The 25,049-nt window shown below is 42.2% G+C and overlaps 2 protein-coding genes across 10 annotated transcripts in view; one reads left to right on the plus strand and one right to left on the minus strand.

The window, feature by feature from the left end:
• slc23a1 (solute carrier family 23 member 1) overlaps positions 1–25,049 on the minus strand; it is a 243,339-nt gene that overhangs the window by 10,629 nt on the left and 207,661 nt on the right. For all 9 annotated transcript variants that reach the window (XM_059990271.1, XM_059990270.1, XM_059990267.1 and 6 more), the window contains 5 exons: positions 22,055–22,211; positions 21,192–21,339; positions 20,764–20,869; positions 1,496–1,625; positions 662–805 (listed from right to left, as the gene is read on the minus strand). In XM_059990271.1, coding sequence (XP_059846254.1) covers positions 662–805; positions 1,496–1,625; positions 20,764–20,869; positions 21,192–21,339; positions 22,055–22,211 — 685 coding nt within the window. The remainder of the gene's footprint in view (positions 1–661; positions 806–1,495; positions 1,626–20,763; positions 20,870–21,191; positions 21,340–22,054; positions 22,212–25,049) is intronic.
• LOC132405151 (uncharacterized) lies at positions 11,400–13,836 on the plus strand. The gene is made up of 2 exons (XM_059989853.1): positions 11,400–12,687; positions 13,489–13,836. The coding sequence occupies exons 1-2, from the start codon at positions 11,725–11,727 to the stop codon at positions 13,825–13,827; spliced, it is 1,302 nt and encodes a 433-aa protein (XP_059845836.1). The 5' UTR covers positions 11,400–11,724; the 3' UTR covers positions 13,828–13,836.

Genomic DNA, 25,049 nt, shown 5'->3' on the forward strand with positions numbered 1-25,049 from the left:
TGAAATTACCAGTTTCATTCTCAGGAACATAGTAAGGACATGAGAGATGAAATGAAAACATAATGCTGAAGGGGTAATCAGCAGGTCAAGTAGCATCCGTGGGGAGAGAAATGCCAATGATCTTTCATAACACAAGAGCAGGGCTGCTAAAGACATGAAAAGGTCACAATTGTCTCATTGGAGAAGGAAAAAAATCAGGCAAGTTCTAAATGATACTTTAAATAGATATGCCAGACATTCACAATCAATGCAATTTCATTTCACTTACAGTTACAAGCAAAAAGGCTAATGCTTTTAAACACTAGTTGCTTCTCTTCTGCAACAATTTCATTCAATGCACTTTATTGATCTGAAACCAAAAATACCCTTTAGCAAAGGCTGCCAGAGATCAATGAATCTATCAATATTATAAAACATCAGATAATTCTTGCAGAAATCATTTGCTTAACTAAGGAAGGAAGAACTGCATTAATGTATTTCAGATCTGACATTAAGCCAAAAACCCATCTGTCTTTTCAGCTGAAAGTAAATGATGTAGTTGCAACTTTTGAACAGCAAATATGCTCAAATGATTAGTCATGAAGGAAACCTGTTGTTGTAGAAATTGGGTTTTTCATTATGTCAATCATGGTTTTAGTTGAATTTGCAGTAGTTGGCTTACCTGTATCAATGGCATTCGGGTTTTCATCCAAATAGCTTGGTAATGTTATGCCAAAAAACATGGAGAATCCCAAAATAAAAAGATTGCGGGAGGAATTCATGTCTACAAACTGCAGGTTGGAAAGTCCAACAGCTGTGATCATTCCTGAAAATAAGGCAGTGACAATTTCAAATTAAAATTTATTCTAAATATTCCAAATTACAAGATGACTAGAACAGGTAATTAACAAAGTATTTTGCACCTGCCATGTTTGGTTGATTTGTTGACAAGGGCTCAGCTGGAACTCTGATAACATTAAAAAAAAGAGATGTGCGAAGTGCAAGGCAATAAATTGCCAGTATGCACCCACAATGAGAACAGACACAAAAAGTTTCATTTACCACATTTCAAGTGGTTTCAATGAAGATTCATTTACATCTGAGTTTGGAAAGCCTTGGTTTAAAAATAATAGGTCTTCATCAAAACAATAGTAGATGCAGAAATATATCTTTAATATCCATCCAGCCAGTAATGACTTGACGGCAACAGAAGTTCATGGAAATTTAAATATAAATAGACAAATGTTTTTGTTTATGTGAGACAACTCCATACATCATTTCAGCATGAACAAATACATAAGTATTTATTATCACTATAGAGATCAGTAGAAAGATAAAGCATATGATTATATCACTGCATCAATATTTCCAAAGACAAAACAGTATTTAACTTGTTGGTAAAATCAAGGAAGCATATCAAAACCTGCAGAGTAATGTATCTCTGGGGAAAAATGTGAATCACTTTCCTTGAAGTCATATAAATAGATTGATTTATATATTGGAGGCTTCCACTTACCGAATAAAGTGCAAAACATGCCGCCTAGAATGGGATCTGGGAGTGAGGCAAACAGGGCAGTGAACTTTCCTACAGTCCCCAAGACCAACATAATTACTGCACCATACTGAACCACTCGTCTGCTACCAACCTAGGAAACCAAAACACCATGGTTTAGAAGAGTTAACAGCATCTTGGTATCTTTAATTAAAATTGCCTGCAAAAAAGTAAGGTGAATTTTCCCAAAAGAAAAAGTACCAAGTCCTCAATTTAATAAAGCCTGTATAAGGATTTAATGGAAGGTATTCAAGTTTTCAAATAAGAATATTTGCATGTTACATTAGTCTGGCTGAATAACAAATTTGAACTGAAAAGATATTTGCCCAGTTAAAGTCAACATTTCAGCGATTCCTTTAAGATTATAGGAGAATCTTTACAATCCAGTTAAAGAACACCTTCTCAATAAAATGTTAGTGTGGGATTCATTCTGCCCGATGCAATGATAAGCAAAATATTTATGCCAGTTTCAAATAAACAACCTTTACATGCCAGTGAGCATTAATGAATGAACAAAAGTGGAGGAAAAGCAATAGAAAAAAACACCTTAAACTTAGGTCAAATAAGTGAGAAAATACAAATTCACACAGGGTTTGCTTCATGCAGTCCACGTTAACAGCATAAATTTAGAATTGGTTGGGCAGCAGAATATCCCAACATGTAACTAAAATCCTCTGCGCCCTTACCTTTCTCTCATTTCTGAAGGTACTACATAATAGCCCACTAAATCTAAAATTTTTGACAATAAAAATGTGGTAGTCTAATAAGTTTGGAAGAATTTTATAAAACTATATTTTGTGCAATGCAGTAGTTATACAATTTGGCCTTGGCACAGCAAGCAGGGCCATGTTTCATCACAATCATAAATGGTAGCTTGGATCATTGGAAACCTTCAATTTGAATTCACTTATGGTTTAAACTCCATTTCAGAATTTTGGACATATAATCTAGATCATCCGTGCAGGACACTGCACCAAAATTGGTGCTTTTGAGAGTCTGTTATTGAACAAATTTACATTTGACTTGTGGCTGTCCTTTAAAGACCAGCTGGTCATAATTCAGGACTGGCAGGAGGAAGACAAAGAAGATTGTGGAAACTTTGGTGACAAACATTATTCTAAGTTTAATTACAATGAGTATACAGTAAGTTTAGAACATAGAACACTGCAGCAGAGGAACAAAGCCCTTAGGCTCACTATGTTGTACCAAATTAATTTAATTAGAGATCAAATGCCCAACTGAACTTACAACTTTTGCTTACAAAAGTTCCATATCCTTCTATTTCACTTACATTCTTATGTCTATCTAAAAGCCTCTTGAATGTCCTTACATTTGTCTCCACCACAACCCCAGGCACCCACATCTCCTTTGAACTTGGCGTTTCTCACCTTAAATGCATGAAAGCTAGATACATGTGTAACTCCCTCACCAGAGCTTGTTTGCCAGCTTGAGTCGTTAGCTAACTTTGTGAACAGCCACCTGATCCAACAGTGAGAAATGCACTTTTCTAAGCAATATACATCTAGGTTGGGTATGATTTGGGGTTCAACCAAACAGGAATGTTAGGAACTTCAATTAAAGGAAGCTTGATTTGAGCAAATGCTGTGTAAATACTGCCCATACATAATTATCAGTCACCATGAAATAAATTGTACAACAGCATAAAATTACAAATAAAGTATAGTAACCAATTTCAGCTTTATCAAACAGTTAATAAGAAAATGAAAAGGATAAAAAAACAAGAGGGCCCATTACAATTCAACCAGTCTAAATGTGCATATAAACATTGGAGCTTATGTCTGTAGTGGTTGTGTGTACTACTTTACTCATGGTGCTGAATTCTCATCACCAATCACAGGTAGAACTTCCCTTCTTGGATTCCTTCATCTCACAATGCATTTCTTGTATTAAAGTCTTCCCTTTGGATAGGATTGTCCTGGCATCTTCTCTGGTCCTTTCTTCTCCACAACTCCCGCCAAAGGACCATCAACCCAACTATTATCGATCAGAAATCTCTCTTCACCCAGCTCTCTCTAGTACCTTCTCTCCATCCCACCATCCTGATTGTCTGACAGAACATTCCTAATTTGAATAACATGGCCCCTTCTCTTCAGCCAAAACCGAAACACTCTCACCAGCAGGGTACACTGCTTTTACAGAGAACTGCTAAAATAAAATACCTTACTGTATAGCAGTAGAAATCTTAACCAGAGCATTACACATGGAAGATGAAATCAGACAGGGACTGGAAGGAATAAGAAAGCAGTGAAGAACTCAAAATGAACCAAGAGGGCTACAAAAAAGAGCCATGAAATGTCCTTGATGAATAAGGAATTAAGGAAAGGTAGGTCAACTCAAGGGCAAAGAATGGAATTTATGCTTGGACCCAGAAGAACTGGGTGACCTACCAAATGAGTACTTTGTATCAGTATTCACTAAGGCGGATCATGTTGATATCAAGGTGATGATGTTAGGACTCATCAGCCTGATGAGATCTACTCCAAGTTACTGAGAGAGGCATGAAAAAAATTCTGTAGCATTAATGTAGATCTTCGCATCTTCTAGCCATAGGCAAGGCCCCAAGAAGATGAGAGAGTTGCCAATTCTGTTCCTTTAAGAAACACAATTAGGAGTAATCTGATATTACAGATAATCAGCATGGATTTGTGCACTTTGTGGGGGGTCAAATGTTAGAAATTATACAATAAATGGCAAGACCTTTAAGAGCACTGTTGTACAGAGGAATCTTGTGGTGTTAGTTCATAGCTTCCTAAAAGTGATGACACAAGTAGATAGTGAAGAGCATGCTTGCCTTCATTGACTATATAAGCTGTATAAGAATTTGGATGGGCCACGTTTGGAGTAATGTTTGCAGATCTGGTCACCACCTTGGAGGAAGGATCAAGGGCCTATGGGAGGGTGCAGGGAAGCTGCCTGGATGAGAGAGTATTAGCTACAAGGAGAGGTTGAACAAAGTAGGGTAGATTTATCTAGCATATAAGAAGCTGAAAGGATGATCTGATAGAAGATCAAAGGCAGAATTAGGACAGAAAAACAACCCATTTTCCTAGGGTGGAAATGTCAAATACCAGAGCGCACAGCCATTCCCATCATCACGGACATTTACACTACACACTGCATCCGCAAAGTAAACAGCATTATGAAGGGCCCCACACACCTCTCATACAAACTCTTCTCCCTCCTGCCATCTGGGAAAAGACACCAAAGCATTTATGCTGTCATGACCAGACTATGTAACAGTATTTTCCCCACAAGCTATCAGACTCCTCAATACCCAGAGCCTGGACTGACACCTTACTGCCCTATTGTCTTGTTTATTATTTCTTATAATGCCTGCACTGTTTTGTGCACTTTATGCAGTTCTGTGTAGGTCTGTAGTCTAATGTAGTTTTTTTCTGTGTTTTTTTTACATAGTTCAGTCTAGTTTTTGTACTGTGTCATATAACATGAAAAAACCTGAAAAAAATGTTGTCTCGTTTTTACTGTGTACTGTACCAGCAGTTATGGTCGAAATGACAATAAAAAGTGACTTGACGACTACAAGGTGAGTGGGGGAAAAGTTTAAGGATATGTGAGAGGCAAGTTTAATAATATTGAATGGCAGGTACCTGGGGTGGAATAGGGGTAGTGGGGGTTTGCTGAAAATGGACGCAATAATCTCACATGAACATGCAAGATTTCAGCAAAACGATGTGAAGCTAGATGGTATTAGTTCCAGTTCGTGCTGGTGCCAACTATGACAGAATGGGTCTGTTCCTTTGCTGTAACAATGAATAGCTAACGTTTTAAGCCAAGACCCTTCATTAGGACTGAGGATCTCTGCCCACAATATCGATTGCTCTATTTCCTCCACAGATGCTGCCTGATCCATTGAGTTCCTCCAGCATTTTGTGTGTTGATCCAGATTTCTAGCATGTTCAGCCTCTCTAATGTCTTAGAATTAAAGTTGATGGTTTCACTGAATTTCTTAACTATGCAATTAAACAGTGGGGTATTTTGAAGAATGGAATGGCATTTACATTAAAATGGACTTGATCCTAGATTTCTACACAGTATCATCTCAGATTTCGAAAATTCTTTGTTGGTTATTTACTGAAGGTGCTGTTGTAAGTAGATAGGGTGACGAAGAAGGCCTTTGACAACTGGTCTTCATCAGTCAGGGCACTGACTATAGGAGATGGGAAATTATGGTGCAGTTATAAAAGATTCAAGTGAGGCTGCGCTTGGAGCAATGTGCACAGATTTGGTCTCTGTGTTGTAGCAAAATGTTTTAAATTAGAGAGTGTCAAAAAGTTTTACCAGGATATTGTCTGGATTTGGGAGCCTGAGGTACAAGAAATGGTTGCAGAATTGGGCACTGAACTTGGGGCGGCACGGCAGCACAGTGGTTAGCACAAGGCTTTACAGTACCAGTGACCCGGGTTCAATTCCCACCGCTGCCTGTAAGGAGTTTGTACATTTTCCCATGAACGTATTGGTTTCCTCCCACGTTCCAAAGTCATACTGGTTGGTAGGTTAATTGGTCATTGTAAATTGCCCCATGATTAGTCTAGGATTAAATTGGGGAATTGCTGGGCAGCATGGCTCAAAGTGCCAGAAGGGCCGACTCTGTGCTGTATCTCATTAAATTCAAAAAATAAAATGAATTCACTACAAGGTAGGAGATTGTGAGTCAACCCCTCAGAGGTAGATATGATCATGAAGGGCTTAGAAAGGGTGAAAACACATAGTACTTTTCCCCCAGGGAAGATCTACTAAAAACAAGGCAGAGGCTTAACATCAAAAGGAAGAGATTTAAAAGAGACAGCTTCTACACACGAAGGGTGATGTGTATGAGTTGCCAGAAGTAACAGTTGAGGCAGGCTCACTAGCAAATATTAAAATGCCACCTAGATAAGTTCACGAATGGGAACGGTTTAGAAGGCCAAAGGCAAAATGCTGACAGATGTAACTAGCTCACTGAGCAACACAGTCTGCATAGAGCAGATGAGCCAAACAGCCTGCTTCTATTCTGAATGACTCTATTTAGAATGTCTGTATGGTGCCCCAAATATAATATGCATTAAAAGGTGTCATGATTAGGCAAAAACCATATTTGGTGACCATTTCCAGCCTTCATAACATGTTGCCTACTGAGGATTCTTCAGAGTGCAAAGCTCTCATGTTGAAGAAAATTATTAATCCAGTATTTCCTTTGTGATGACAAGATGAGATCATATTCATTAAAGAATGAACTTTACTATTGAGATGACTATACATGTAATTATTTTACATCCTGTTAAGATGCCCTCAGTTGCAGTAGGTTCAAGTTGTGTATTAAAGTAACTTAAAAATAATTAGTCAGCTTTGCAAATTTACTGGAGTGAACTTCACCAGTTGCCAAATTGTTACCAAGGTAGCTTGACACAATTAGAATTTAGTCACTTAAATATGATCTCCTCAACCTGTGTGTAAATATAATGCTACTTAATAAATGCAAACCCTCATCAAACCAGTCTGTTATTAAAAATTATTTTCCTTTTCTGGTTGGCTGCCCGTGACTTGTGGAGCTGTGCAAGATTTGATATTAGGACTGCTTTTATCATATTATACTGTATATCAATAATTTGGATAATGGAACTGATGGCTTTGTAGCTAGGTTTTTCCCGAGGGCAGAAGTGAGTTTAGTTGCTATTACTAGGGAGATGGTGCTTGAGAAACTGAAAGGTCTGAAGGTAGATAAATCACCAGGACCAGATGGACTACACCCCAGGGTTTTAAGACTGTAGCTGAAGAGATTGGGGAGGCATTAATAATGATCTTTCAATAATCAATAGAGTCTTGCATGATTCTGGACTACAGGAAAATAGAAAATGCCACTCCATTCTTCAAGAAGGGAAGGAGACAGAAGAAAGGAAATGATAGGGCAGTTAGTCTGATCTCAGTGGTTGTGAAGATGTTGGAGTCAATTGTTAAGGATGCGGTTTCAAGGTTTTCAGACAAAATAGGCCAAAGTCAGCAAGCTTTCCTTAAAGATTACACAAAGTACACTGCAGATGCTGTGGTCAAATCAACACGGACAAACTGCTGAGTTCCTCCAGCTTGTTTTTCCTTAAAGGAAAATGTTTCCTGTAAAACTTTGGAATTTTTTGAGGAAATTACAAGCAAGATAGATAAGGAGAGTCAGTGGATGTTGTGTACTTGCATTTTTAGAAGGCCTTTGGCAAGACGCCACACAAGTTAGGCTGCTAAAAATAGTAAGCGACCATGGTTTTACAGGAAAATTATTTGCATGGATAGAACATTGGCTGATTGACAGGAGGCAAAGAATGGGAATAATGGGATCTTTTTTGGATTGCCTGCTGGTGACTAATGGTGTTCCACAGGGGTCTGTGTTGAGAACGTTTCTTTTTACTTTAAATGTCAATGAATTTGCATGATGAAATTGATGGCTTTGTGGCAAAGTTTGCAGATGATATGAAGATAGATAGATGAGTGAGTAGTGTTGAGGAAACAGAGAGGCTGCAGAAGGATTTGGATTAGGAGACTGTGTAAAGAGGGGGCAGATAGAATTCTGTCTCAGGAAGTGTATGGTCATGCACTTTGGTAGAAGGAATAAAACATAGACTATTTTCTAAATAGGAAGGAAACTCAAAAATCTGAGAAGCAAGGATTTGGGAGTCCTTGTACAGGATTCCTTAAAACTTAATTTGCTGGTTGAATTGTTGGTGAGGAAGGTAAATGCAATGTTAGCATTCATTTCAAGACTAGAATATAAAAGCAAGGACATAATGCTGAAGCTGTTTCAAGCACTGGTGAGGCCTCACTTGGAGTATTGTGAGCATCTTAGAGCCCTTATGTAAGAAAGGATATACTGACACTGGAGAGGGTTCAGAGGAGGTTCACGAGAATGATTCCAGGGTTGAAAGAGTTATCATATGAGCAGTGACTGAAGGCACTGGACCTGTACTCACTGGAATTTAGAAGGATGAGGGGTGATTTCATGAAAACCTATCAAATGTAATAAGGCACAGAAAAAGTGGATATAAAGGAAATGTTTCCTTGGTTGGGGAAGTCTAGGACCAGAGGCCCCAGACTCTAAACAGAGGGATGCTCATTTAGACCAGAGATGTGGAGGAATTTCTTTAGCCAGATGATGATGCATCTGTGGTGAATTAGTTGCCACATTTGGCTTTTGAGGCCAGGTGGCTGTGTGAATTTGAGGTGGAGGTTTACTGGTTCTTGATCAATCAGGGTGTGAGAGGTTATGGAACAAACACAGGAGAATGGAGTTAAGAATGGATCAACCATGACAAATGGTGGAGTAGTCTCAATGGGCTGAATGGTCTAATTCTGCTCCTATGTCTTCTTGTGGTGTTATAAAACATAAAAGCAAGGATGTAATACTGATACTTTATAGGGAATTGGTCAGACCACAGTTGGAATACGTACGGTAAGCAGTTTTAGGATAATTATCTAAGAAAGGAAGTGTTAGCATTGAGAGGGTCCAGAGAAGATCCACGACAATGATCCCAAGAATGAAAGGTTTAATATACTAAGAACGTTTGATGGCTCTGGCCCTGTGCTCGCTAGAGTTTTAATGAATGAAGGAGCGGGATGTCTCATTTAGATAGCAAAAGGCCTAGATATAGTGGATATGGATTGGATTGGAGGTTTCCAGCAGTGGGGTAGTCGAGGAGCAGAGGGCACATCTTCAGAATAGAAGTGCATCCCTTTAGAACAGTGATGAGGAGTCATTTCTTCATCCAGAGTATGGTAAGTTGTGAAATTCATTGCCACAGACAGTTGTGGAGGACAAGTCATTGGGTATATTTAAAGTGGAGGTTAATAGGTTCTTGATTAGTAAGGGCATCAAAAGTTATATGGAGGAGGCAGGAGAATGTGGCTGAGAGGGAAAATAAATCAGACATGATTGAATGGTGGAACAAACTCGATAGGCCAAAAGCCTAATTCTGCTTCTATATCTTGCAGTCTTACTGTCCTATGGTCTAAAATATACCCATCTTGTTTCTGGGGCACCACTTAGTGATGGTGGGACAGCAAGTTTTCTCCCCACTGTGCTCTGGTGGTAGTAGGTCACAAGGTTCAGGATGATCATGAGCTCACCTTTTTATTTTGAAATTACATCCTAGAAATGCCTAAATAAGCTCTAATAACTATTTTTAAATAAAATATGAGTTTTACGAAGAACATGTTGTATAAAAAGGCAAAACATTCCATATCTATCATAGGAAAGATATTGAGCTCAAAGTGTAAATACAGTCTTAAAAATGCCATTGGACTTGTTCTACCTTAAACATTGATATGCTTTCTGCATCTACAAAATAAAATTAATATAATAAATCAATAAATAAAATTTTTGAAGTAGCATCTTAGCACAGTTAACAGTAAGTACTCAAACACCCCAGGACTTGAACATTTATTACACGAGTGTGGTTCCGCGATAACAAATGTAAGTAGCGTTGCAGAAGCACATCAGAATTCTAATTCAAGCCTACCCATCATATCTTGAAATTCAGGTGAATGACACAAATCCCTAAGCAAAACAGAAGGATTTTCACCTGTTCTTAGGCGACATTATTTTCAAATGTGAAAGGTGACTAGGTGACAGCCATAATGGATTGGCAGAGCAGACTCAATGGAATGAATAACCTAATTCTACTCCTATGTGTCATGGTTTTGTGATCTCAAAACAGCATTATGAAGAAAAGAAAAGAAAAACAATCAGAGCAAACTGAAATTGATATCAAATGCATAATATTCTTTTCTGTCTCTTCTGCCTCCAGCCTTTCTAAAAAGAAGAAATTACTCAAAAGAAAATTTTCCTCATAATAAATGGTTGCCTGAAAATGAAAACCAATAACAGCTTACCAATTTTTTATTTTAGGATTAATTCGTTTACAGAATTACTCTGAAATGTATTCTAAATTTAAGTGGCTACATTTTGGGCAAAACTTTTTGAAATCAATCTTCAAAAAATTTTAATGACTAATAATTCCAACCACCTCCCTCCCCCCACTCAAAACGTTCAGCTGTATGGCTGTCGAGAGGGAAAGAAAACGGGCAATCAGTGCAGAGTACCCCTGTTTTGGATACTGTTTGGAGGGGGTGGTGATCTATCAGAGGAAAGCTGCAATGACCAGGTCTCTTGCACTGGATCTGGCTCTGTGATTTGGGAGAGAAGGCTGGGGGGAAGTAGAGAAGTGAAAAGGTGATAGGAAATTCAATAGTTACAGGAGCAGACAGAGCATGAAAGAGACACCTGGATGGTACATTGGCTCCCAAATATCAGGGTCAGGGACATCTCAGATCCAGTCCACAGCGTTTTAAATGGGGAGGGTGAACAGCCAGAATTCATGCTACATTACATGCAGCACAGGTAGAAAAAGGAGATGTGGCTCTAAATTGAGAATATCGGGATCCAGGTAGAAAGTTGAAAATCAGGACTTCAAGGGTAGTAATTCCTAGATTACTACTTGTGCCATGCACCAGTGAGGCAAGCAATAGGATGATTTGGCAGTTGAAAGAGTAGCTGAGGAATTGGTTAGTGGGGCAGGGTTTTGCATTTTGTGGATCATTAGGGTATCTTCTGGTGAAGGCATGACCTGTATAAAAAGGACAAACTACATCTGTATTTCAGGGGGACAATTATCATAGCAGTCAGATCCGCGAGTGCTGTTGGGAAGGGTTTTAAATTATTTGGCAAGAGGATGATAACTGGAGTGATAGAGCAGAGGATGGGACAGTTGGTATGTGTGGTGAACTATGTGCCTGTCTGGACACGCCCCCTGCTGACTGCTCCTGTGGCTCCTCCCACAGGCCTGATGCTCGGCCTCAGTCTCCAGGACATAGTATGATGGACACTCACTCCTGGTTCCTTCTTCCAGTCAATAAAAGCCGATATCTCGCCTTACGTCTCAGTGTGAGTTATTGATGGTGCATCAATTTTATTGACTGGAAGTTTTAAAACATGGAAACCGTTTTGCGTCCGGACCGGTTGGATTTGGACCCTCAAGACCCTGACGCAGCTCTTGCTTTTGAACACTGGCTTGCATGCTTCCAATCATACTTGGAGGAGGTTCGTGCAACTGAACCCGCCGTTATGCACAGAATCCTACTCTCGAGGGTCACCCCCAAAGTTTACTCCATTATCCGGGACCTGCCGACCTACGATGGGGCACTGGAACGCCCCCAAAAGACAGTACCTGCGGCCGGTGAACACCGTCTACGCAAGACATCGTTTAGCTACCCGGCGACAGCGGCCTGGCGAATCGTGCGCTGAGTTTCTCCGAGCACTACAGACACTCGTCCGAGCTTGCGACTGCAAGACGCTCACGGCAGAACAGCATGCGGAGCTGCTGGTGCGAGACGCCTTTGTGACGGGACTGAGGTCAGTGTACATGCGCCAGCGACTGCTGGAAAATGCCGACCTTACCTTACGCTCGGTGATCGAGAAGGCCAACGCTCTGGAAGCTGCTTTGCATAATGCTGACGCTGTCCAGTCGCACGATTCCCTGCCGGTTCCGTGGACTCCTCAGACCCCGCCACCGCCGGCTCCCGGGAGCGAATTCGCCGCTGCCAGTCGCGATTCCACGAGCTCCCCGACCCTGACCACAGCTGTGGCCCGTCAGAAGCCCGTGCTTTGTTATTTCTGCGGCCATAAAAAACACCCTCAACAACGCTGTCCAGCGCGAGAAGCAACCTGCTCCAGCTGCAGAAAGCGGGGCCATTTCGCCAAGGTCTGTAAGTCTAAACTGCGAGCGGAGTGCAGCGCTGCGGGTGAAACTTGGGGGCCGCCATTTTGCATGCCCAGATGTGGGCGGCCATCTTTGTCGGCGTCAGCACGCCCCGCCCCCGACCCTCCGATGCTTACCGGGTACCCCGGATGTGAGCGGCCATCTTTGTTGACGTCAACATGCCCCGCCCCCGGCCCTCCGATGCTGACCGGGTACCCCGACGGCGATTCAACTCTGGCCACCATAACCCTCGATCAAAGCGCCCCACACCAGCTTGCAAGGTCCATGATGGACATCCGGGTGGAGGGGCACAGGACTAGATGCCTGTTTGACACGGGCAGCACTGGGAGTTTTATTCACCCGGACACAGTGCAACGCTGCGGACTCGCAACGCGGCCGGTAAGTCGGAGGTTCCATTTGGCTTCTGGGTCGCAGTCCGCAGACATCCGGGCGGGTTGTGTAGTGACTTTGGTGGTGCAAGGCACAGAATATCGGAACTTTGAGCTGCTGGTCATGCCTAAACTGTGCGCACCTGTGCTATTGGGGCTGGACTTCCAGAGCCATCTCGAAAGTGTGACTATGGTATACGACGGGCCCCTCCCACCACTCACTGTCAGGAATCCTCAGTTTTGTGGGACTTCTTCACATATCCCGCTACTGACCACACACACACATGGGCACACACATCCCATCCAGAACCAGGCCGACAGCTGCGCTACCAACACCACTTGCAGCCTCTCCACTCTCAAGGTCCCTCCCCCACCGCTGTTCGCCAACCTGACCCCTGACTGTAAGCCTGTGGCAACTAAAAGCAGGAGGTACAGTGCGGGGGACAGGGCCTTCATTCAGTCGGAGGTGCAGCGGCTGCTCAGGGAGGGGATCATTGAGCCAAGCTCAAGCCCTTGGAGGGCCCAGGTGGTTGTTGTTCGGACTGGGCAGAAAAATAGGATGGTGGTGGACTATAGTCAAACCATCAATAGGTTTACGCAGCTTGACGCGTACCCCCTTCCCCACATCGCGGATATGGTCAACCAGATTGCTCAGTACAAGGTGTACTCGACAATAGATCTGAAATCCGCTTATCACCAGCTCCCCATCTGCCCAGAGGACCGCCCCTACACCGCCTTCGAGGCGGGCGGCAGGCTCTATCACTTCCTGCGCGTCCCTTTCGGTGTCACGAATGGTGTCTCTGTCTTCCAGAGGGAAATGGACCGGATGGTGGACCAGTACCAACTGCAGGCCACATTTCCCTATCTGGATAACATCACCATCTGTGGTCACGACAGGCCAGATCACGACGCCAACCTCCAACGATCTCTCCAAGTGGCCGCAGCTCTGAACCTTACTTATAACAGGGACAAGTGTGTGTTTGGAACCACCCGCCTTGCTATACTTGGGTATGTCATGGAAAACGGGGTTATTGGCCCTGATCCCGAACGTATGCGCCCCCTGTTAGAACTCCCTCTTTCCACCACTCTCAAGGCCCTCAGACGGTGCCTGGGTTTTTTTTCCTATTACGCCCAATGGGCCCCCCATTAAGCAGACAAGGCACGCCCCCTGGTCAAGTCTACCTCGTTTCCCCTCTCTACTGAGGCCCGCGCGGCCTTCAGCTGCATTAAAGAGGACATTGCCAAAGCTACGATGCATGCGGTGGACGAGACCGCTCCCTTCCAAGTGGAGTGTGATGCCTCCGATTTCGCTCTGGCTGCTACCCTCAATCAGGAAGGCAGACCAGTAGCATTCTTTTCTCGCACCCTCCAAGGCTCCGAAATTCGGCACTCTGCGGTGGAGAAAGAAGCCCAGGCCATAGTGGAGGCTGTTAGGCACTGGAGGCACTATCTCGCCGGCAAAAGGTTCACCTTGCTGACCGACCAGCGCTCGGTTGCGTTCCTGTTCAGCAACCAACAGCGGGGCAAAATCAAAAATGATAAGATTTTGCGGTGGAGAATAGAACTCTCCACCTACACCTATGATATCCTGTACCGGCCTGGCAGACTCAATGAGCCCCCTGATGCCCTATCCCGGGGAACATGTGCTAGCACACAGCTCGACCAGCTGTACACCCTTCATGCACAACTTTGCCATCCGGGGGTCACCTGATTTTACCATTTTGTGAAAGCTCGGAACCTGCCATACTCCCTGGAGGACATCAGGACGATGACCAAGGACTGCCAAATTTGCGCTGAGTGCAAACCGCACTTCTACCGTCCTGACACGGCACAACTTGTCAAGGCCACCCGCCCTTTTGAACGACTGAGTGTTGACTTTAAGGGCCCCCTTCCCTCCACTGACCGCAATGTCTATTTTCTCAGTGTTATCGACGAGTACTCACGGTTCCCCTTTGCCATCCCCTGCCCTGACACCACTGCCATGTCCGACATAAAAGCCCTGCGCCAGCTCTTCACTCTGTTTGGGTATCCCTGCTATATCCACAGTGATAGAGGGTCCTCCTTTATGAGTGAGGAGCTGCGCCAGTACTTGCTAGCTAGGGGCATTGCTACCAGTCGGACCATGAGTTATAATCCCCGGGGTAATGGCCAGGTGGAGCGGGAGAATGCCACAGTGTGGAAGGCCACACTTTTAGCCCTTAAGTCAAAAGGGTTGCCGGTCTCTCGATGGCAGGAGGTCCTCCCTGAGGCACTGCACTCTATCCGCTCTCTGTTATGTACATCCACCAATGCCATCCCTCACAAACGCCTATTCTCTTTTCCCAGGAAGTCTGTCACTGGGACCACCCTACCAGTTTGGCTGACATCCCCGGGGCCAGTGCTGCTCCAGAAACATGTGAGGAGCAATAAATACTCCCCGCTGGTGGAGAGGGTTCACCTTCTACATGCGAACCCCCAGTATGCTTACGTGGTCTTACCTTATGGGCGGGAGGACACGGTCTCCATCCGCGACCTGGCACCCGCAGGTGCAGCAGACCACTACCCTGAAGGCTCTCCGGTAACTATGAACCCTGCACCAGAGGTGACACCGTACTCACCAGGCCCTACACAGACTCCTCACGACACTTGTATACCGGGCGTTTCGTACGCATTTATACCAGGCGCCTCACACATGCGTAAGGGATCACCGGCGCCTAGTAGGCAGGAACAAGCGCAACCTCCGTCCCCTGTGCAATCACCAATGTTGCCGGCATCCATGCGATCACAGCCGGTGCTACGTAGATCGCAGCGACAGATTCGACCGCCTGATAGACTTGACTTGTAAGAAACTTCGCCACATGGGGACTCTTTCAAACAAAGGGGGGGTGAATGTGGTGAACTATGTGCCTGTCTGGACACGCCCCCTGCTGACTGCTCCTGTGGCTCCTCCCACAGGCCTGATGCTCAGCCTCAGTCTCCAGGACATAGTATGATGGACACTCACTCCTGGTTCCTTCTTCCAGTCAATAAAAGCCGATATCTCGCCTTACGTCTCAGTGTGAGTTATTGATGGTGCATCAGTATGTATGTATGTAAATAGATGCAGTGTGTAGCAGTGAAACCATGAGGAAGGATAGGGCAAAATTACAGTCAGTGAGATGGGTTGAAATGTATCTTTAAGCTAAATAGCAAGGGGGTGGGTTCAACAGTTTGGCAAAGTGAGAATAAAGTAAAAGGGAAGAGAGTGCAGGAAGGTACAAAAGTCTCTGGAATAAATAAAATAACAAAATGTTTAGAAAGGGAAGAAGGCACCAGTGAATAATGCGACCAAGGGTGACATCAATCAGACAGTTCTCGAAACTACTTCTATCATATCTTCTTTTTTCTTTTAAGTGTGGTCTCGCTACTGTTGGAGCCTGGGATCATTTTGGCGGTGTGTTTTTGGGCTGACTGAGTGATCTGGCATTTTGCTGTCCCTGAGGGTGTTCGGTGAGGTTTCAAGCAAAGCGTGCTGCCTTAAGGCCAAGAGGCCACAAAGCCATTATCGAATCTATTTCTCCCCAATCTCGCTGATTAAAGCTTCGAGTTAGTTTGAAATCATCAGAGCAAGAGCAGAAGGCAAGCAAGTGTTCAGTGCCGTCTATCAGCCTCTCGCTTGCTGCTACTGGAGGAAGGTGTCTGCATGTGACAATCTCTCTCTCCCTCTCACTCGCTGCTCCTGGAGGAAGGTGTCTGCATGTGACAATCTCTCTCTCTCTCTCACTCGCTGCTCCTGGAGGAAGGTGTCTGCATGTGACAATCTCTCTCTCCCTCTCGCTTGCTGCTACTGGAGGAAGGTGTCTGCATGTGACAATCTCTCTCTCCCTCTCACTCGCTGCTACTGGAGGAAGGTGTCTGCATGTGACAATCTCTCTCTCCCTCTCACTCGCTGCTCCTGGAGGAAGGTGTCTGCATGTGACAATCTCTCTCTCCCTCTCGCTTGCTGCTACTGGAGGAAGGTGTCTGCATGTGACAATCTCTCTCTCCCTCTCACTCGCTGCTACTGGAGGAAGGTGTGTGCATGTGACAATCTCTCTCTCCCTCTCACTCGCTGCTCCTGGAGGAAGGTGTCTGCATGTGACAATCTCTCTCTCCCTCTCGCTTGCTGCTCCTGGAGGAAGGCCCCTGAGTTGGAATAGTCACTCTCTGTCCCTTGATGCTGCAGGAGGACGGTGCCAAAGTCTTCGGTCTTGTGCGAGCTTGAATCAATGTGGTTTGTGGAGTCTGTCGTTTACATTATAATGTGTTTCTGGTTTCTTGGTGTTCTTTTTTTGTGTCTTTTTGATTGGGATAGTCTGAACATAACAAATGACAGAGCACTAGTTTGAACTGAAATATGCTGAACTAAATATGCCTGGACTTTTCTGATGACTTTGTGGGTTGGTGTTTTATATTCAGTGTCTGTGCTTTTGCTATTTTTTTGCCACTTGCACAATTTTTTTTAAGTGTGTTTTGGGGGAGGAGGTTGTTGATGTTTTTCTTTGAATGGGTTCCATGGTTTTCCTTGTTTCATGGCTGTCTGTGGGAAGACTAATCTCAGGGTTATATACTGCATACAGACTTAGATAATAAATGCACTTTGAAACTCTGGATCTTAAATCTTGAAAGGAATAAGAATTCAACTTTCAGTGGTGTTCCAGAAGAGTCAGTTTTGGGACCTCTTCTTTTCACATTATATGTCAATGACATGGATGACAGAATTGATGGCTTTGTGGCCAAGTTTGTGGAAAGATAAAGATAGCGTTGCGGAAGCACGGAGTCTGCAGACAGATTAGAGGATGAGCAAAGAACTGACAGATGGAATACAGTGTAGGTAAGTATATGACCATCCACGTAGGTAGAAGGAATAAAGGCCTAGACTATTTTCTAACTCGAAAGAAAATTCAGAAATCAGAGGTGCAAAAAGAGTTGAGAGTCCTTGTATTGGACTCCCTAAAGATTAACTTGCCAGTTGAGTCAATGGTGCAGAAGGCAAATGCAATGTTGATATTCATTTCATGAGGATTATAATATGTGATATAAATAATATGTAATGCCTCTTGGCCTGTACTTTTACTGGGTTTTAAGAAGATTGAGGGGATCTCATTGAAATTTATAAATATTGAAAGCGTTAGATAGAGTGGATGTGAAGATGATGTTTCCTGTAGTAGAGGAGTCTCGGACCAGAGGTCACAGCCTCAGAATATAAGGATGTTCATTTAGAACAGAGATAAAGAGAAATTTCTTCGGTCAAAAGGTAATGAATCTGTGGAATTCATTACCACGGACAGCTTTAGAGGCTGAGTCACTGGGTATATTTCAAGTAGTGTCTGATAGGTTCTTGATTAGTAAGAGTATCAAAAAATACAGGGAGAAAGCAGGAGAATGGGGTTGAGAGAGAGGATAAATCACCCATGATGGAATTGCAGAGCAGACTCAATGGGCTGATTGGTCTATTCTGCTCTGTCTCATGGTCTTATGGCCTCTACTTCCTACATATAATGAGGCAACCAAAATGAACACAATTCTCCCAGTGTGGCCTAACTAGGGTTTTAAAGCTGCAGCATTATCTCGCGGCTCTTGAACTCAATCCCCCAACAGATGAAAGTCAACAGGCCATACACTTTCCTAACAACCCAATCAGCTTGCTTCCATGGCTATATTTTTTAACTAATTAGCAAAGGAAGAATGAATATCCAATTTTTCTTCCAGGCCACAAGTTGCCCAAATTCTACTGCACATTTTCATAAAGTGAAAGAACCTTCATCAGAAACTCAAGGCGAGCCAATGCACCCCTCTAGCCAACCCAAATATGTTGCAACAGGGAAAACTGTGTTAGTTATGCCCTCGTACCATTCAAGAAAAATGCACTTACCCACAAATTACTGAGGGAATGCAAATTGTGCTACCTGGATGCCAAGTGAATAGACCAGCAATTAGATTTAAAAATTAAAAACTGAACATTAAATACTGACCAAAATGGGAATTAAATGGGAAGTGAATTGAATGTTCAATTAAGTAAAAAAGCAAAAACAAAAATTTTGCACTATTCAGCTCTTCTCAATACAAAGTTCTCAAAACTTTTTTTAAAAATTACCAAAAAATTGAAGTTAAAAAGTAGAAAAGCACTGTACCTGTGAAATCTAATATCCACACAAGGATGTTTGACAGACATTAACAACTATTAGAACCAATATGCTTGTAAAAAGAGTTGAATTTTCTCTGGAGCACTTGATGCCCAAATTCAGCACATTCAAAATCAAATAAAAATACTCAAGTGCAAGAAGACATTTTCACAAAGCTCATATTATTGTAACTCGATACAAACACCAGCTTTTAGAGTTTTTTGCTTTGAACTATGGATTTGTTCATCTGAGGTTACATAACATTGCAATACTTAGATTTAACTTCACTTCATGGGATTTGAGAGATAGCTCGAGTAGCTTTAAAATTTTTATTTCACCTTTGTATTGTGAAATGGTTAATTTAGTCATTTCCAAAATGCTTTAGGGTGCAGGGTGCCCAGGAAAAAGGACAATTGTTATTTAGCCCTTCTGCAATTTCAAATGGTGCAACTCATCTTTGACTGTGCTATCATAGAAGTTTGCAAAAAAAGATGCCTTCCTGCCTATTACATGGCCAAACCAGCCAAACTATCCTTTAAACTAATCTCCTTTCTTGGCACTTCTCCAAAGCACTCACACAGGTTTTTTTTTCAATTACCCTTTCAAGGAGAGTGTCTAAGACTCTTTGTGTTATGTCTATAGACCTCTTCTACATCTTCTACCCAATTCATATGGGAGGGAAACAGCAAAGAGAAGTTAGGTCTATCCATTAGTGCCCAATGCAATAACAATTTCCATTCATAGGTCCACTGCCAAAGCTAGTATTGATCTGACACATTTTGTCTGTTTACCATGTCGCTCAAACAATAATGAATTTTTAAGCCAGAGTGCACTCATGTCTTGGTCAAACACTACTATGTTTAATGTTTAATGTCATTTTTAAAAATTCCTACATTGTTCTTCCATAAATAATAGCAGGCACGTAGCACCATTTGTTAGATTTATTTAGACAGCAAGACCTAGTCCAATTTACAATTTGAAGTCATGGTAACTATTATTGTCAGTGGCACAAGAAGGCAATCAATTCAGATGCTATTCTACACATTCAGATCCTCCATATCCATTTATCTCTTCAGTATTTGGTTTTTTAACAAATCTAGGAACTGTAAATGATAAAATGTAACATTGCACCTATTTCTTATACTATACTTCTTGGAATAAGTACTGACAAGGAAGCATACTGGGAGGCTATGTATGAACCTACAATAAAGACCATTGAGTAGAATTGGGCCATTCAGCCCATCAAGTCTACTCTGCCATTTCATCATGGCTCATTTATTATCCTTCACAACCCCATTCTCCTGCCTTTCCCTATGCAATCTTTGACACCCTCACGAATCAAGAATCTATCAAGCTCCACTTTAAATATACCCAATGACTTAGACTTTATAACTGCCTGCGGAAATTAATTCCACAGACTCACTAACTCTAGCTACAAAAATTCCTCTGCATCTCTGTTCTAAATGGATGTCCCTCTATTCTGAGTCTGTGTCCTCTGGTCATGGTCATGGTCACAACACCCCACCCCACCCCCCACACACACACAGAAACATCCACTTCCACTCTATCTAGGCCTTTCAAAATCCAATAGGTTTCAATGAGACACCCCCACCCCGCCCACTTAATTCTTCTAAACCAGACCCACAGCCTTAAAACACTCCTCATACATTGACTCTTCTATTTCCAGAATTATTCTCGGGAATCTTCCCTAGAGCTTTTCTAATGCAAACACCTCCTTTTCTAGATAAGGGGCTAAAACTGCTCACAATACTCCTTGCAGTCTGACCATTACCTTATAAAGCCTCAGCATCACATATTTGCTACCTATATTCTATTCCTTTCAAAATGAATGCTAACGCTGCCTTAACCTTTAGGGAATCTTGGATGAGGACTCCCAGGCACAAAAGGATACAAAACAGCAGAAAATAAAAGGAAAGACATTAAGAGACAGAGATTAAAAATACCTTTGTAATCCCAAGAACCCCAATGTTTGGGCTGGATGATGTAGAACCGTTTCCTGTACCAAATAATCCTGCAATGATACATGATATTCCTTCAGTGAAGATCCCTCTGGAAGACAAAAGGAGTCTTATAGGTTACAATCAGTTCTACTACTATGCAAGCAGGTAAAATAGGTCGTCTATTATCAAAGGATTTTAAATGACAGGCAGGATTTGAAATCTAGTCGATATCTTTTATATGTTCTATCGACTGATTTAATATTCAAATTTATGCATCCATTTCCAGAAGTTTTTGAGAATCCTTAAAGTAACCTTGCTTTACTGGTATGAGTTTAGTAAATTATCTGAAATTCTTTGCAACTTTGCACAAATGATTAAAATTGGCACACGTGCTCACAGAACTTGCTGAATAAGAAGAGTAGTTTGCTTACCTGTTTAAGGCATGGATCGGTGGAGGTGGAGCTCCAGCCAACCTAGCACAGGCATAATAGTCACCGATCGATTCAATTATACCTGCTAACGTTGCACTGAACATTCCCAGCACTCCAGCAGCTGTGATTGTGGGTAAACCCCACTGACCTGTTTAGATTTAAAAATAAATAATATTTAAAAGCATTTGTTGCTTCCACAAAATGCTTGCCCAAGTTCAATTTAAAGGAAGCAATCACAGAAAGGCATTCTGCCAGGATCCATACTCGTTCAACTCCCTCACTGTCTCATGGCCCTGCAATCTATCTTCACTGGTTCCTTTGACAGTGCATTCCAGATTCTAACCAGGTGCCATGTGAAGGTTTCTACGAGTCACTTCTGTTTCCCTTGCCAATTACTAACACAATCAGTTACTTTCCATCTACTTCATGATTATAACTAGATCTACTGCATCTCCTCTAAAGTTCCCGTTTAGAAGGGAAGAACCCCATGCCCTCCATTAAATCTATACATCTGAAAGCTCAAAATAATTCTGGCAAATCTCTTGTGTATGGCCATTAAAGCTTTTGAATCTTAAAATAATAAAAGCAGCATTAATATTTGATTACTTTTACCCTTCTTATAGATATACAGAACTGGCTTTTTGCAAAATAAGCAGAACATTTTCTATCACATGCAGATTTAATATAAAATAGATCACTGATTTTATAATGAACTAGTTTTGTTCGTTCAACAAACACCAATTTGTCTGAGTGTTAGTGTTTATTTACAGGATTTCTCTTTGAGCAGTAACTGCAAGTTTCTTTCCCCCACTCAATAAGAAATTAGATTTTATATACATTTTCTTATATTTCCAATTACTTACAAGGATATGGCATACGGAACCAGGGTGCTGTTGACATTATTTCACCTCTAGCATCTGTTCGTGCTTTGAATCCATACTGTTCAGGAGTTTTTGGAAATACATCAGTGAGAGTTAATAGATAACAAATTAACCATACAACCATGATGGCCATTATAATCTAGAAAAAAGGGAACAATTATGACAGGTGTAAGGCCCATGCAGGATTCATAACACAAAAGCCATTTTGAAACTTACTCTAGGCTGCAGAGAAGAATTACATAACCCAGCAAACTTTGATGAGAGTCATCTTTTTCCCATATACTATAAGCCAATTAAACTATTCAAAACTGACAAGTTTTGTGCTCAGTTTGACTTGTATGGATATACAACATATTTTGATTGCTTCAGTTTATTGTGCTTTTGCAATCTTTGACTGTAACTGTCAACAGATTTGACAGCTCTGAATATTACAATGAAAAATGTAAGCATTTAAATACCTAAATACGTAAAAACAGAAGTTTGGCCTCAATTTCAAATATTTTAAAATTATCATTTTGAATGAAAAAATAACCCTTTCTATGAGGGATGTTGAGTATGGGGCTGAACTCAAAATAAGGAATGCATTGGCACAAGGAACATCATTATAGTCAGCTGGCACGAAATATTTTACTAAAATCTGCTGCAGCTGGTGAATAAATACTAGTGCTGGCCAGGTTCTGCCCAATTAATCTGCACTGGAAAATATGTTTGAATAGGAAAAATAAGCATGTAATTTCACAACTAGACTGACATTTTGCTGAAATGACAGGGACTCAGTCCAAACCAGTACACAGAAGTTTGAATTCACTTTTCTAAGTGAGATATACAGAGGGAGAAAAGAAGTTAGGTGCAAGGTAGGAAAGCAAAAGGTCGTAAACAAAATAGATCCAAGCTGCCAGCGATGGTGGTGGAGGTGGATACAATAGGGTCTTTTAAAATACTCCTGGACAGGTACATGGAGCTCAGAAAAATAGAGGGCTACGGGTAACACTGTGTGGCGCATGGCCAAGTGGTTAGGGTATTCAACTGGCAACTTGAAGGTCATGAGTTCGAGCCCAGCCGTGGCAGAGTGTGTCCTTGAGCAATGTTCCAGTCTACCCAACTGAACTGAAAAATGGGTACCGGCATAAAAATGTTGGAGGTCAACCTCGCGATAGACTGGCCTCCTATCCGGGGGGAGGAGTCTCTTACTCGGTCACTTCATGCCACAGAAACCGGCATAAGCACCGCCTGATGAGCCACAAAGGCTCTGGAATGAGCTAACTGGTAACCTGAGGTAATTTCTAACACAACGACATGTTCGGCACTGCTTTGGCAGCCAAAGGGCCTTTGTTGTGCAGTAGGTTTTCTATGTTTCTATTCAACTAGCGATATTCTATTAGCCAATACATTGAGTTGGGGTCCCCTTCTGAAATATCTTCGTGGGTAAAAAGACTAATGAGTTAAAAGAAATAATGACCAAAGCCTTGATGGGCTGGTAGAGCATGAATAGTCTAAAAAGACCTCAGATTCTGTCTATTTGCTGCAAATGCTGGTTATCATTTCACTGCATCTCTAGACTTACAAGCAACTACTTCAGTATCAGAATCAGGTTTAATATCACTGGCATATGACACGAAATTTACTGTTTTGTGGTAGTTGTACATTGCAATACGTACAGTAAAATAATCTAGAAATTACAATAAACATAGATAAAAAATTACATTAATTAAGCAGTGTAAAAAAAAAAGCAAAAAAATAGTGAGGTAGCATTCGTAAATTCATTGCCCATTCAGAAATTTGATGGCAGAGGTGGAGAAGCTGTTCCTAAAATACAGAGCGTGTGTCTTCATTGTAGCAATGAGAGTAAGACATGTCCTGGGCAATGGGGGTCCTTAATGATTGACGCCACCTTTCTGAGGCAATGCCTTTCGAAGATGTCCTCAGTGCTGGGGAAGCTAGTGCCCATAGTGGGGCTGGCTGTGTTTACAACTTTGTGCAGCTTTTTCTGATCCTGTGCCCTGGCACCTGCACACCAGATGGTGAGGCAACCAGTTAGAATGCTCTCCATGGTACAGAAATTAGAAACATAGAAAACCTACAGCACAATAAAGGCCCTTCAGCCCACAAAGCTGTGCCAAACATGTCCTTACCTCAGAACTACCTAGGCTTACCCATAGCCCTCTATTTTTCTAAGCTCCATGTATCCATCCAGGAGACTCGTAAAAGATCCTATTGTTTCTGTCTCCATCACCGCTGCTGGCAGCCCATTCCACTTACTCACCACTCTCTGCGTAAAAAGACTTACCCCTGACATCTCCACTGTACCTAATTTGCGAATCATTGGTGACATACCAAGTCTCCTGAAATTTCTAATGAAATATAGCATTTGTTTTGTAATATTTCTGCAATTACATCAATATGTTGGGCTCAGGATCGATCTTTAGAGATGTTGACACTCAGAAAACTGAAACTGCTTACCCTTTCCACTGCTGAACCCTCGAAGAAGACTGGATAGTGTTCCCTCGACTTAACGCTTCCTAAAATCCACAATCAATTCCACAAGGAATTGGCCTTACTTATGTTGAGTGCAAGGCTGATCTATCTCACTGCTGTACATCTCCTCATCACCATCTGAAATTCTGTCAACAATAGTTTTGTCATCGACAATTTTATAGATGGCTTTTGAGCGGAGCTTAGCCACAAAGTCATGGGTGTAGAAAGAGTAGAGCAGTGGGCTAAGCACACACCCTTGAGCTGTGCCAGAGTTGACTGCCAGCGAGGAGGAGACATTATTTCCAATGCACACTGACTGTGGTCTTCCAGTGAGTAAGTCAAGGATCCAGTAGCAGAGGGAGGTACAGAGACAGAGGCCTAGGTTTTGGAGCTTGTTGGTTTGAACTGAGTGTACGATTGTGTTGAATACTGAAATTTAATCAATAAACAGCAGCCTAATGTAGATATTGCTTTTGTCCAGGCGATCCTAGGCCACGTAGTG

The sequence above is a fragment of the Hypanus sabinus genome, chromosome 15 (assembly GCF_030144855.1).
Source record: "Hypanus sabinus isolate sHypSab1 chromosome 15, sHypSab1.hap1, whole genome shotgun sequence".
NCBI lineage: Eukaryota > Metazoa > Chordata > Chondrichthyes > Myliobatiformes > Dasyatidae > Hypanus > Hypanus sabinus.